At 43.9% G+C, this 13499-nt stretch overlaps 1 protein-coding gene across 1 annotated transcript in view; it reads left to right on the plus strand.

Moving 5' to 3' along the window:
- Positions 1-518: 518 nt before the first annotated feature.
- PRMT7 (protein arginine methyltransferase 7) overlaps positions 519-13499 on the plus strand; it is a 39640-nt gene continuing 26659 nt past the window's right edge. Inside the window, exons 1-5 of the mRNA XM_007940400.2 lie at positions 519-613; positions 1443-1479; positions 9006-9155; positions 10645-10753; positions 12780-12892. Of these exons, the coding sequence (XP_007938591.1) occupies positions 519-613; positions 1443-1479; positions 9006-9155; positions 10645-10753; positions 12780-12892 (504 nt within the window). The remainder of the gene's footprint in view (positions 614-1442; positions 1480-9005; positions 9156-10644; positions 10754-12779; positions 12893-13499) is intronic.

Below are 13499 nucleotides of genomic sequence, written 5' to 3' on the forward strand. Positions count from 1 at the left end.
GGTGAAGGCTTTCTTGAATTATTCTTTGTATTTTTCCCTAAACAGAGCATGTCATAAACTGAGGCAGTATTGGTAGCACTCCTTTATCACACCTGGCATCTCTTTTTGCTCTTCTTTCCTCCTGGATCTTGCCTGCCTTCCTTTCCCTTCCCACCTGCATTCACCCGCAGGCTGTATCCAGACATACCTGTGAGGCTCATTGGACCATTGTGATATCATGGGGAACTGATGAAACTCCCAGACAGCTTTGTAAATTTACGCATTGTAGTTTTTGATGTCACATGCTGATATAAAAAATACAACAATTGTAGCTCTTGCCGGAGAAATCAACATACTGATAGCTTTCTTTCGGTGATTTAGACACTTTTGTCAATTTCTTGATTTTTTTTTCATTTCCTGTCTTTTTTCTCTCCGTTTTTGGGTATCAGAATGTGAATAAGTTTCTGACAACCACACCTGTCCACAGAAGTGAGCTGTCCAGGCTGCTCCTCTGTGAACCTGAGGAGCCAAGTGGCACCATGAAGGTCTTCTGTGGCCGGGCCAACCCAACCACGGGGTCTGTGGAGTGGCTGGAGGAGGACGAACACTATGACTACCACCAGGAGATTGCGAGGTGACACGGGTTTATTCATAGTTGTCTACAGCAGAATGGGGCACTTGGTCTCAAAGCAGACGACTTGGACTCCTTTTTGGGTGTGGAGTGGGCGGTCATGCTGTTAACAATCAGGGTGGGTAGACTCAGCCAGGAATCCGGGAGTAGGAGTACCAGGAGAGGGTGGCCAGAGTGGAAGCTTCGGATCAATGATGGAATCTCTGCAGAACTTAATTTTATATGCAGCTTCCAGATAAAAGCTATTTTATCTGGAACTCTCAGAAAACACTGGGCCAGTGGGGAGTGGGTTGGGAGAGGGCTCATCCTGACCCTGCCAGGGGTTTCTCAGATTTGAATTTCTATGTAGAAAATCGAGAGAAATGGCTCTCTCCCCTTTGACACTCTGAGCTTAGGGAACTCCATCAGGTCCCAGATGACATGGTGCCCTTCACCTAGATGACAGGTATACCCTTTCCCTCCCTCCTTCCCTGGATTACCCCCATGTGTAAGTATATGCAAGATTACATGAAGTATCAGGCAAATTGAGTCTGAGTTGTTCCCGAGGAGAATATCATGCAGTGATCAGAATGCTGGTGGCTATGGAGTCACTGTGACAGGGTTGACTACTGGAACATTTTTACATCTGGAGTTCTTAGCTGAAAATGAATACCTGTCTCTGGTACTGTTTAAGAATGACCACTTACACATCTACTAAAATAGTTTTGAAACTATGGGCGTAGATGACATGTTTGTTCCACCTGATTAGGAATGGGTTTATACATGTGAATAATCTCAAGCATTGATGTTTATCATTAGCAGATGTTTCTGACCAATATTCCTTTTGTTTTAGGTCATCCTATGCAGATATGCTGCATGACAAGGACAGAGTAAGTGTAAAAGGAAACCATTGTCTCTATGGGGTTGTGAAATCTTCTGTTAAGGGTTAATCCCCTTCTCCCCCCACCCCCAAGCACGATGTTAGAGTGATGCTGAGAGGCAATGTGGTGTAGTGGTCTGGCAATCAGTCAGGAGGCTGGCTCCTAACTTTCAACTCTGCTGTTGTCCTCATTGTGACCTTGGAGAAAACATGTCCCCTCTCTGGGTCTCAATGGTTCAGATTTAAAATGAACATGTATACTAGATGGTCTCCAAGATCCTCTCTAGAAAAAAATTCTTTTAATTATATGCTGCTTCACTGGTCCAGTTTGTATTTTTAAAATTGTATCTCTAGAGGTCACTGCAGACTATGTTTTGAAAAGCATATTCAGCCTCCATTGCAGAATTACATTTTCGCTTGTCTCTGTCACAATTTGTGTTTTATCAGAGCTTTTTTTACTGATTGACTTATGGAATGGTGGTGCAGTTCTGGTCTCATTTAGCGTGACTAACCAGATCCTCTACTGATTCTGTCACTCTATTCTAATATGTCAGCAGCCCTCTTAAAATGTGCCCCATGCCCTAGAACTGTTCGGAAGCCATAGCTGTTGTCTGTTGAGTCATGGACAGTGGTAGTAATACCCCTATACACTGGGCATCATGCTTTGAGAGATGCAGTTTAAGATTGTATTGGAGTTAAGGGCAAGCAGACCACATGGGAGACATTGAGCTCACAAAGTTCTGACCATAAATTCTTGTGTGGTTACTTTATTATGAGTGCAATGTGCACTGTCAGTAATCTAAGCATCCCTGAGCTCTGCAGCCAAAGCTGTTACTCAGAACTTACTTTCCCGTAAGCAAATTGTGGTATATACACACCATAGAATAATATTCTTCAGCCCTGAGAAGGGATGAAGTACTGATGCATGCCACAGCATGGATGAACCTCAGAAACATGCTGAGTGAGAGAAGCCGGATACAAAGGGTCAAGCATGATGTGATTCCATGTATATGAGCTATCCAGAGTAGATTAATCTCCAGAGAAAGAGCACTGATGAGTGGTTGCCAGGGACTGAGGGACGTGGGCAGTGGGGAGAAACTGCTTATTTGGTGAAAGGAATTTTACTTTGAAACAACAGAAATATTTTGAAACTAGATAGAGGTGGTGAGTACACAGCTGTGAATATAATAAATGACACTGAATTGTTCACTTTAATGTGATTAATATGTCACATGAATTTCATCTTGGTAAATTACTTAAAAAAAACAAAACAGTCCTCTGGTGTGCTGCTTCCCCCGTACAAAACCGTTTTATGCTTACCTCAGAGGCAGCCGTATTTCTTCGTCTTTAGCTGTTTCTTGGTGTTTAACATCATTATCTACATGCCTACTAGCTATTAATTTTCCAGCTATGAGAGCTGAGAATTTGGTTTTCTTTCAGGTCCTCCTCCCAACTCATTCTCTTTTCCTCCCAGCGCAGTTAGAATTTTTTGGTTAAATCGGTATTTAGTGTTGCAGTGGGGAAGTTGCTTTACCTCTTTGTACCTCAGTTTTCTAATTTGTAAAATAGGGGTTACAGTAGTACTTCCTGGAAGGGCTGTTATGAGGCTCAAATGAGTTCATATTTGTAAAGCATTTATAAGTGGGTGTTGTGTTAGTGAAGTTTCCCTATCAAGACTATGTAAACACTGTTCACAGTTGAGCTGTGTGATATAATCTGATTACTTTTCCTTTCTTGCACAACTCTTTGTTAATGATTACTTTTGCCTTAGTGTTCTATGTATAAATCACTTAATGCCCAGACTCATCCCAGTTGTCTAAATTTCCTCCCAGAATGGTGAGATACATCCGAGATTCAGTGTGTTTTCTCTTGTTGGAGAATGTCTCCAGGCTTGCCCTGACCTGCTCCAGTCTGGACTGGTGGTGGTTCCTCACAGCTGCTGTGTATCTGTTTTCTTGGGATCCTTGCTGATCCTCCTGGGGATTTCCTTCACTTCTTTTATGTGGCTCTTCCTGGGCCCCGTCTTCCTCTCTGTTGGTTTACTTCCCCTTTTTGGTGAAGCACATTTCCTCAGTTTCTGTGAGAGGGTGCATGGGAAGTAAGGTTTCTGAGATTGTGCTTAGCTGAAAACTTCTTCATACCATCTTTATACTTAAGAGTTAGGCTGGATACGGACTCTTGTTTGGAAGTAACTTCCCTTCAGAATTTTGACATCATCATTCCACATTCTTTTAGAGTTCATTGTTGCTGTTTTAAGATCTCGTACCTTTTTGTTTTTTCAAACTTTTTATTGTGATTTGGGTGTAATTTTATGAACCAGATTTGTTTTACGTTCAATGGTTCATGCACATTTTGTCCTGTGACGTTAGTTATATCCTCTGCAGTGTAACGTCTCACCTTCCACTTCCTCCCTGTGGTCACCCTTTCCTGGTGTCCTTCTTGGCTCTGCATACCTGCCTCCCTCAATTTCTCTCTGTGCATATGCTGCCCTTCTGACTTTGTGTGGTTGATTGTGCTAATGAGTGCATCTCCCTGGTGCAGGTGTTTAGCTCATAGGCTTGTTTGCCTGAAAGTTAAGCCACAGGAGTGAGATCGATTCCAGCCCTGAAGCATTACTTGGGGCCATGGTCCCGGAGGTTTCACCAGTCTCTATCAGACTAGTAAGCCTGGTCATTTTTATGATTGTGGGTTTTGTTCCACATTTTTCTCCCACTCTGTACAGGATCTCCAATTTTGATCCCTTTCTGAGTGGTTGGCATTGGTAGTTGGGACCATTTTTATTTAAAAAAAAAATTCTTGACATATGCATGTTGTTGTTGTTATGCGCTGTCGAGTCAGCCCCGACCCACAGCGACCCCTTCTTGGGTTTCCGAGGTGGTATCACTATGGAAGTAGGATTGCCCAACCTTCATTCTGAGGAGTGGTTGGTGGGTTTAAACATATGCATACAAAAAAAAAAAAAAAAAAGCTCACTACTGTCAAGTGGAGTCTGATTCATAGTGACTCTAGAACCCCCTTAGGGTTTCCAAGGCTTTAAGTTTTTGTGAAAGCAGATTGCCTCATCTTTCTCTTGTGGTACAGCTGGTGGGTTCGAACCGTTGACCTTTGAATTAGCAGCCAAATGCTTTAACCACATTGCCACTAGGGCTTCTACTATACGTAAAAGAACACATAGAGTGTATATGTACAGTTTCACGGCGAATAGTAGAGTAAATGCTCTTAGCTTCACTACTCGGGTATTCCAACCATTACCATGACTCGGAATCCCTGTGCACCTCTTCTTCATGGCATTTCTCTCCCTCCTCCCAGAAGTTTCCCCCATCTTGAATTTTGTATTAGTTATTCCCTTGTTTTTCTTTAGTTTTACCACCTAGTATGTATCTCTCAAAACTAAAACTTAGAATTTGAACTCTGGTCACCCCCCACCCCCCATGCTGTATGAATTTTATTTTTGCTTTTGTTCTTAAATTCCGGAAGGTACTACAGTTGTTGCCTTATCCAGGCAGCTTTTTTGTTTAGCTCTGCTCGCATACTTGCCAGTTTCTTCTCGTTTCTTATATCTTAGAGCTTCTATCTGGAGCCAGTGTTTTTTTTTTTTTTTTTTTTTCTGTTTAAAGAAGACCCTTTAGAGTTTTATTTTTTTTTAAATTTTTTGTCGTTGAGAATACATAGAACATACACTAAATCCAGTAATTTCTGTGACATTGATTGCATTCTTCAAGTTTTGCAACCCTTCTTACCCTCCTTTTCTGAATTGTTGCCCACTGTTATGGTGTTACCACACCCTGGTGGTGTAGTACCTAAGGCATTTGACTGCTAACCAGAAGGCTGGTGGTTCAAACCCACCAGCCACTCCTCAGAAGGAAGGTTGGGCAGTCTACTTCGATAGTGATACTGCCTCAGAAACCCAAGGAGGGGTCACTATGAGTCAGATCTGACTTGATGGCACTAGGTTTGGTTTTGGTTTTGGTTATGTTGTTAATACATAAACTCATTGTCCCTTAAATTTCCTGTCTTTCAGGTTGCTGGGTTTGAACTACCAGCCTTCTGATTAACAGTCACATGCCTTAGGCACTATGCCACCAAAGCTTCTTTGATCCTATATACCAGGAAACCGAACTCACTGGCATTGAGTCATTTCTGACTCATAGTGACCCCTTTGGGTTTCTGAGGTGTTAAATGTTTGTTTTTTTTTAAATGTATTTTATTGAAATATAATTTATGTACAGTGAAATACACAAAACTAAAGTGACATGGGTGGATGCATTTTTTATTTTTCCGCAGTGTTCCCTCCTCTCCCCTCCCACCCCTGGCAACCAACAAAGTTTCCCTCCATATATAAACCTTTCCTTGACCCTCCACAACAACAAACTAATACATTTGTCCTTCTGTGATTGACTTACGTCACTCACCATAATGTCCTCCAAGTTCATCCATATTATGCGGTGTTTTGCAGACTCTACATTATTCTTTAGTGCTGCATGTTGTTGTTGTTAGGTGCCGTTGAGTCATTTCTGACTCATAGTGACCCCATGCACAGCAGAATGAAACACTGCCCGATCCCGCACCAGCTCCATGATCCCTGCTATACTTGAGCCTATCATCGCAGCCACCGTGTCAGGCCATCTCATTGAAGGCCTTCCCCTCTTTTGTCGACCCTCCACCTTACCAAGCATGACATCCTTCTCCAAGGAATGGTCCCTTCTGACAACATGACCAAAGTAGGTGAGACGAAGTCTAGCCATTCTCACTTCCAAGGAGCATTTCGGGTGCACTTCCTCCAGGACAGATCTGTTAGTTCTTTTAGCAGCCCATGGTACTTTCAGCATTCTTCGCCAACACCACAACTCAAAAGCATCAACTCTTCTTTGGTCTTCCTTACTCATTGTCCAGCTTTCACATGCATACGAGGCGATTGGAAATATCATGGCTTGTGTCAGGTGCACCTTAGTCCTCAAGGAGACATCCTTGCTCCTCAGCACTTGAAACAGTTCCTCCTGACCAGTGCTACACGTCGTCTGATGTCCTGACTGCTGCTTCCATTAGCCTCGATTATGGAACCAAGCAACATGAATTCTTTGACAACCTCAATCTTCTCTCCATTTATTGTGATGCTGCTCATTGGTCCAGTTGTGAGGATTTTTGTTTTCTTTATATTGAGACATAATTCATACTGCAGACTGTATTCTTCAACCTTTATCAGTAAGTGCCTCAAGTCATCCTTGCTTTCAGCAAGCAAAGTTGTATCATCTGCATATCTCAGGTTATTAATGAGTCTTCCTCCAATCCTGATGCCATGTTTTTCTTCATATAGTCCAGCTTCTCGGATTATTTGCAACCCTGACATACTCCCTTCTTGATTTTGAACCATGTAGTGTTCCCTTGTTCCGTTCGAATGACAGCCTCCTGGGCAAGGTACAGGTTCCTCATGAGTACAATCAAGTGTTCAGGAATTCCCATTCTTCTCAATGTTATCCATAATTTGTCATGATCCACACAATCAAATACCTTTGCATAGTCAATAAAACACAAGTAAACATCTTTCTGGTATTCTTTGCCTTGAGCCAAGATCCATCTAACAACAGCTATGATATCTCTTGTTCTGTGTCCTCTTCTGAATCCAGCTTGCACCTCTGGAAGTTCTCTGTCAATATACTGCTGCAACCATTTTTGAATTATCTTCAGTAAGATCTTACTTGCATATGATATTAATGATACTGTTCTATAATTTCCACATTCTGTGGGATCCCCTTTCTTTGGAGTGGGTATAAATATGGATCTTTTCCAGTCAGTTGGCCAGGTATCTGTCTTCCAAATCTCTTGGCATGACCGAGTGAGTGCCTCCAATGGGGCATCCGTTTGTTGAAACATCTCAATGGGTATTCTGTCAATTCCTGGAACCTTGCTCTTTGCCAATTCTTTCACTGTAGCTTCGACTTCCTCCTTCGGTATCATTGGTTCTAGATCATATGCTACTTCCTGAAATTTTTTTTTTATGATTTGGGTGAAAGTTTACAGAGAAAATTCATTTTCCCTGCAGCATTTCATACACATTTTGTTTCATGACATTGACTGTAGTTCCTCACAGTGTAACAGCTCTCTTCCCACTTCCTCCCCAGTTACCTCTTCCCTGTGTCCTTCCTTCCCATGCGTTCCTGCCCCTGAGCTATCTCTCTGTGCAAACACTGCCCTTTTGTTGTCCCTCACTCCAGGGAGTGTGTATCTGCTTGATGTAAATGTTCATCCCATATGTCCATCTGTTGTTTGGCTGGAAGCCACAGAAGTGAGTTCAATTCCAGACCTGAAGGGTAACTAGGGGCCATAGTCTCGGAGGTCTCACCAGGATCTATCAGACCAGCAAACCTGGTTGTCTTTTTTTTATGGTTTTGAGTTTTGTTGCACATTGTTCTCCCATTCTATCCAGGATCTCCTGCACTGATCCCCCTCTTAGTGGTTGACAGTGGTAGCTAGTTCTTCTGGTCTCATGGTCATATAGGCTGAGGAGCACATGATCTGCTAGTCCCTTGGACTAATTATTTCCACACATCTTTATTTTTCTTTGCTCTGGATGAGAAGAGACTTGTCGTTGCCTCTGCATGGCCATTTGTAAGCTTTTAAGACCCCAGCTGCTACTCACCGAAGTAGGATGCAGAACAGTGTTTTGGTGTAGTATGTTAAGCCAGTTGAGCTTGGTGTCCCCTGTGACCATGGTCCTGAGCCCACAGGTCCAACTGCTCGTTCCCTCAGGATAGCTGGCTGTGGCCAAGAAGCCACCACAACCTTGCCCCTTGTCAGCACTACTGTAAACCTGGACATTCTTATAGCACATCCAGATATGCATGTAGAAACATCATCTGCTGACTCTATACGTGGTTATAGGCACACTCCCTCCTGCTTAGACATACCTGATCATTCAGCCTATCCACCTATCTGTCCACCCATAGATCAATGCTTGCCATCACTGACAGTGGAATATGACATACATGTATTTTGAAAAACATACAAGTACTTTTTCCATAATTTGCAACAGTAGGATCAGTCAGAGTGCCTGTGTAGCCAAACTGTTGCAGATGGAAGATGTATCTGTTTTAGTTACTAAAGACTTTAGACATAGGTCTTTAAGAGGGGGTGAGGAGGCTGGTTATCTGAGTGCTGAAGGAAGCCAGAGTCAAGGACCTGGAAGAGGGCAGCAGGCTTACAGGAAGGGGCAAGCTTTCTCCCTCCTACCTTCCAGCTACCTGTAGTTCCCCTTACTGGCTGTACCTCACAGCTAGGGAAGGAGAGGGTAGTTTGTATGGAAGAATGGTGGGGAAAGGAGAGAAGGTGGCTTAATAAGGGCCAAGAGGCCGTCCCAGTGCTCTTGGAGTCCCAGCAAGGCCGGCCCAGCTAGCTAGCCAGTACTGATCCTGTAGGGCCCAGAAGGGCTGCTTACGCTGGGACTGTCAAGCAGGACTCTAGAACTTTACAAAGCACTTTTCACATGTATCTCACTTGTAATAACTAATGAAGTGATGGCTATTTCTCCCTTTTTCTTAGAATATAAAGTATTACCAGGGTATCCGTGCTGCCGTGAGCAGGGTGAAGGACAGAGGACAGAAGGCCTTGGTTCTCGACATTGGCACTGGCACGGGACTCCTGTCAATGATGGCGGTCACGGCAGGCGCTGATTTTTGCTATGCCATTGAGGTGAGCCACACTTGCTGGGTGTGTGTCCTGTGCCTGTGCATGGGCCCCTCTGTTTGTTCACCAACATTGATGGAGAGCGCCTTCTCTGCCAAGCACAGGGAAGTTCTGTGGCGAAGGACAGAGGTGAATCAGACAGTGGCCTGTTTTCTTCTCTGAAAACAGTGGTTCTCAAGCTCACCTGAGGAGCTTGAAAAGATACTAATGTCTAGTCTTACTTGTAGAGATTTTGATTCCGTTATTCTGGGGTGTGGCCTGGCCATTGCATATTTTTATGTGCATCCATGGTTGAGAACCCTGGCCTTAACTGTCCCTAGAGTCAGCTGTCCTGTTACACTTATCAGTGGTTTTGCAGTCTGTCATTTTTTTCCTTAATAAAACATGAAAAGTTGTTTTCTGGTAATGTATATAATTTATATGACTGTAGTAAATTTGATAAATGCAATATAAAAATAGCCTTTTTTTTCTTTTTCTTTTTTTTTAACTGTTAAAATTTGGCATATATTCTTTTAAACTTGTTGAGAATTTAGTTAAACATGTCCTTAAATACTTTCCCCTATAAAGCTGGGTTGATGCGATGATTGAGTTACAAAGTCGCCATATAACAGTGGCTTAGACAAGGTTGGCATTTGTGCTTTCTTACATGACAAGGTTGGCATTTGTGGTTTCTTACATAAAGTCTGCAGGTGAGCAGTCCAGGCTCTTCTATCCACACTCCCTCCTGTTCCCTGCTCTGCCACAGCTACGCTCAACCGAAAGATTCAGGGAAGAAATCTGGAGATTAGTGCAGCCCTGGGACACTGGGTTCGATTCAATGGGTAGGCTGGAGAGGAACTCAGGGCCAGGAAGGCTCAGGCTTGCCTAACTACAGTGAGGGGGTCAGTGTGGTTGGAACGTTGGACAGCGGGGTAGAGGTGTGAGGCTGGGACAGAAAGGTGGGCCGTATTGTGAAGGGCCTCGAATATCATACAAAAGGCTGTGTTGGGCCAACAGCGGGGACTTCTGACAGTTTGGAGCAGGAGGGTGGTCTTCTCACGTGGTCTAACAAAGTCCTCTAGAGAGTGCAACACTCGTCCCAGGCCACAGACATCCGGGCCTGTTCTCTCCTGGCTCCTCCTGCCCTGGGTGTTCCCCTTGTGTGGCACTAACACCTGCCCTCCTCATTTGGGGTCCCCAGCATCCCCACTGCCCAGTGCATGAGATGGGAGCTCCCACATCAAGCCGACCTAACCGAAACTCACCTTCTGCCTTCATTGCCGTGGCACATGTTGGCACTTACCCAGATGGGGTCTTGTTGATGTAAATCACATTGGCACCAAAGAAAGTTTCCCTACGTCATTAACAGTAACAGAATACACTGTGTCTTCAGGAGGAAGCCCCTTTACTTCAGCTATTTGCACCAGAATCTAGAAATGTCCTGCTACCCTGGGGTGTTAGGGATCTTACTCACTTTGTTGCTTATTTTTAGTTGAGTGTTTGCTCTAATTTCTAGGTTTTCAAGCCTATGGCTGATGCTGCTGTGAAGATAGTGGAGAAAAATGGCTTCAGTGATAAGATTAAGATTATCAACAAGCATTCCACTGAGGTAACCGTAGGGCCAGGTGAGGTGAACAGGTCCCGTGCTGGAAGCTTTATCTAACTCTTGTGTGTGAGAGGAAGACGTTGCAGGGAAAGCAAACGCACACAGTGAACTGCAGAAAAATGGGGCCTTGGCTTTGTGGCGGCTGCAAACATAATCCCTTTGTTTCTCACAATGTTTCTCTCTCTACTGGTTAAAACAAATCAGCAATGAGTAAGTGGAGTTGATCAAGGGCGAGAGCTGGGGCAAACGAAACCCCCCCGTGAACTGCTGTAAGCCAGTTGGAATGCCTGTGTGGGTCAGCCCTGTGGTGCAGTCAGATAGACGTGAAGTAATTACACAGCAGAGGGGGCTTGCTTAGTTCTGGCATCTACCTCAGCATACAGCAGGTGGGATTTTTCTGTATAGCACAGTCTTGAGGTTTCCAGAATATATTTCATGGTCTGGGAGTTTGAAGCAGACTACTAAAAATCTCACATTCTACCTTTAATACTTGGAATGCACAGTTAAAAGATTTGTGGAAAATTCTGTAGTGAGGTTATCACCACAGTTAAAGCAAAATGCAGTGTTTCAGAACTGAAACATCTACCTAAGGACAGCTTTTTTCTCTGAAAAGAATAGTATTCCCTTTATTTTAAAAATGCTCTCTCTCGCTCCACCCTTCTTCTTTGAGCAACTTGGCTGCTGCTTTTTTCTCTTTTATCGTTCATGAGACTTATGTTCTGTGAGTAAGGTGAGTGGGCTCTGTCACATTGGAATTTATGAGCCATTAGAAGTGTTGACAGTTAATGATGAACAGCCCTTTCCAAAGTCTGTTTTGTTTTTTGGCTCTTTAAAAATTGTTAATTGCACAATAACATTAAGTTACATTATGGAAGGTTTAGAAAATAGAACTAAAGAAAAGACCCTCCAAAATCTTATCTTAAGACAACAGTATTTGAAGGATTATTGGAGGCAAGAAACTGACAGGGATTTGCTGTCGGGGACCTGGGGTTTAGACTCTGGGCCTCAATTGGTAGCTTCACCTGCTCTCACAGTGACTGAGGACCACCAGGCAGCCTTGCTCTCTACGGCCTGGAAGTGGCTGAAGTATCATTGTTGAGGTTTTGCTTTTCAAATAATTGTTTCCTGATTTTATAACTAATTTAATAGCCAGCTATCACTGCCTTAGGTGTTCATTTGTATCTCTCCAGCTGCTAATAAGAAAATTACCCATGTTTGATTTTTTTTTTTTTTTCTGTTTTGAATTATCTATCTGTATTTTTGCTTGGTTTTCTTTTTGGGTATGTAGAGGTTTTTTTTTTTTTTTTTTTTTTTAATCAGTTTTTGTAAGTACCCCTCCACCCCACAATATTTAGACATGCAGAAAAATTGAAAGAATTGTATGGTGAACACCTGTGTTCCCTTAATGTCAATTTACCAACTGTTAGCCTTTTGCCATAAAAAATACAAGGGCAATGTTTGCCCAGAAACCAAGCTGAGAAGGCAGGAGGGGGGAGGACCGAAGGATAAATGGACACGGAGAAGCCAAGGAGGAAGTGGGAAGAGAGCTGTCACATTGAGGGGATTGCAGCTAATGTCACAAAATAAAATGTGTCTAAATAGTCAGCGGGAAACTCGTCACCCACACCAAGATAAAACAATTTGAAAAAAAATCCATCTGACATCAGCAATGATTTTATATATATGAATTTTTTTGCTGAGCCATTGGAAAGTCAGTTGCAGACATCACGACGCTTCACCACGCAGCATATGCATAGGCTTTTAACTTAATAACCTGTTGTTGTCTTGCACACATTGTGTGCTGTCACCAGTTCTGACTCAGAGTGACCCTGTAACACAGTAAATCGGCCAGGGTTTCCTAGGCCGCAGTCTTCATGAGCATCTCCGGGTTTTTTCTCCTGCAGAGTGGCTGCTGCTTTCAGATTGCTGACCTTTCAGTTAGCAGTAGAGTGCTAAAGCATCGCACCACCTGCGATCTTTGTCTTGCCCATATATTTTTCCTAGTCTCTTGCTTGCTTCTGATTGTATTTCCTTGTGTTTCTCAGATGGTGACATGCCATGCCGTGCCAACATCCTGGTCACAGAGCTGTTTGACACGGAGCTGATCGGGGAGGGAGCGCTGCCTTCCTATGAGCACGCACACAGGCATCTTGTGCAGGTACTGGACTGAGGGCCTCCTGGGCATCCCACCGTGATCCCGTCAGCTCCCGTAGCTTGCATTCATGCAAACGCTCGACAGAAGCCCTTGGGGCCTGTCCACACACTGGGACCCCCTCCATTCCAGGGAGGTGCTGGTTCTCTTGGTGGTGACTTCTGTGCTTCTTGGGTGCCACACGTCTCACCACGTCTAGGTAGGTTAGCGTTGGAAGGGAAGAAGCTGTCTTCATGTTCAAATCAGTCAGCAGATAGTCTTTGAGTATTGACTGTATATAAGGGGTTCTACCACTCAGAGAGTGGCGTAAGACATCCTTGTTGCTTCTAAGACCCACAGTAGCCAGTGAAGGTGAGGATTTGATGGGCTGACTGGATGCACAGACAAAAGCAGCACAGACATTGGTATTAGGACTGGCAGAAGTCAGGGGTCTGGAGGAGATGAGAACATGTGGGCCTGAGAGCATGCACGTGTGGCGAGGGAGCAGACTTGAGAGGGTGAGATGTGCCGGGCAGGGACCTGTTCGGTGGACATTGAGCACTGTGGCGGTCTTGAGGTGTAATGGTGGAGAAGCAGGTAGAAGGTAGGAGACCTTGAACACCAGGCCATTCCA

This window comes from Orycteropus afer, unplaced genomic scaffold (genome assembly GCF_000298275.1).
Source record: "Orycteropus afer afer isolate SDZICR_OR568_19922 unplaced genomic scaffold, OryAfe1.0 scaffold00067, whole genome shotgun sequence".
Classification (NCBI taxonomy): Eukaryota; Metazoa; Chordata; class Mammalia; order Tubulidentata; family Orycteropodidae; genus Orycteropus; species Orycteropus afer.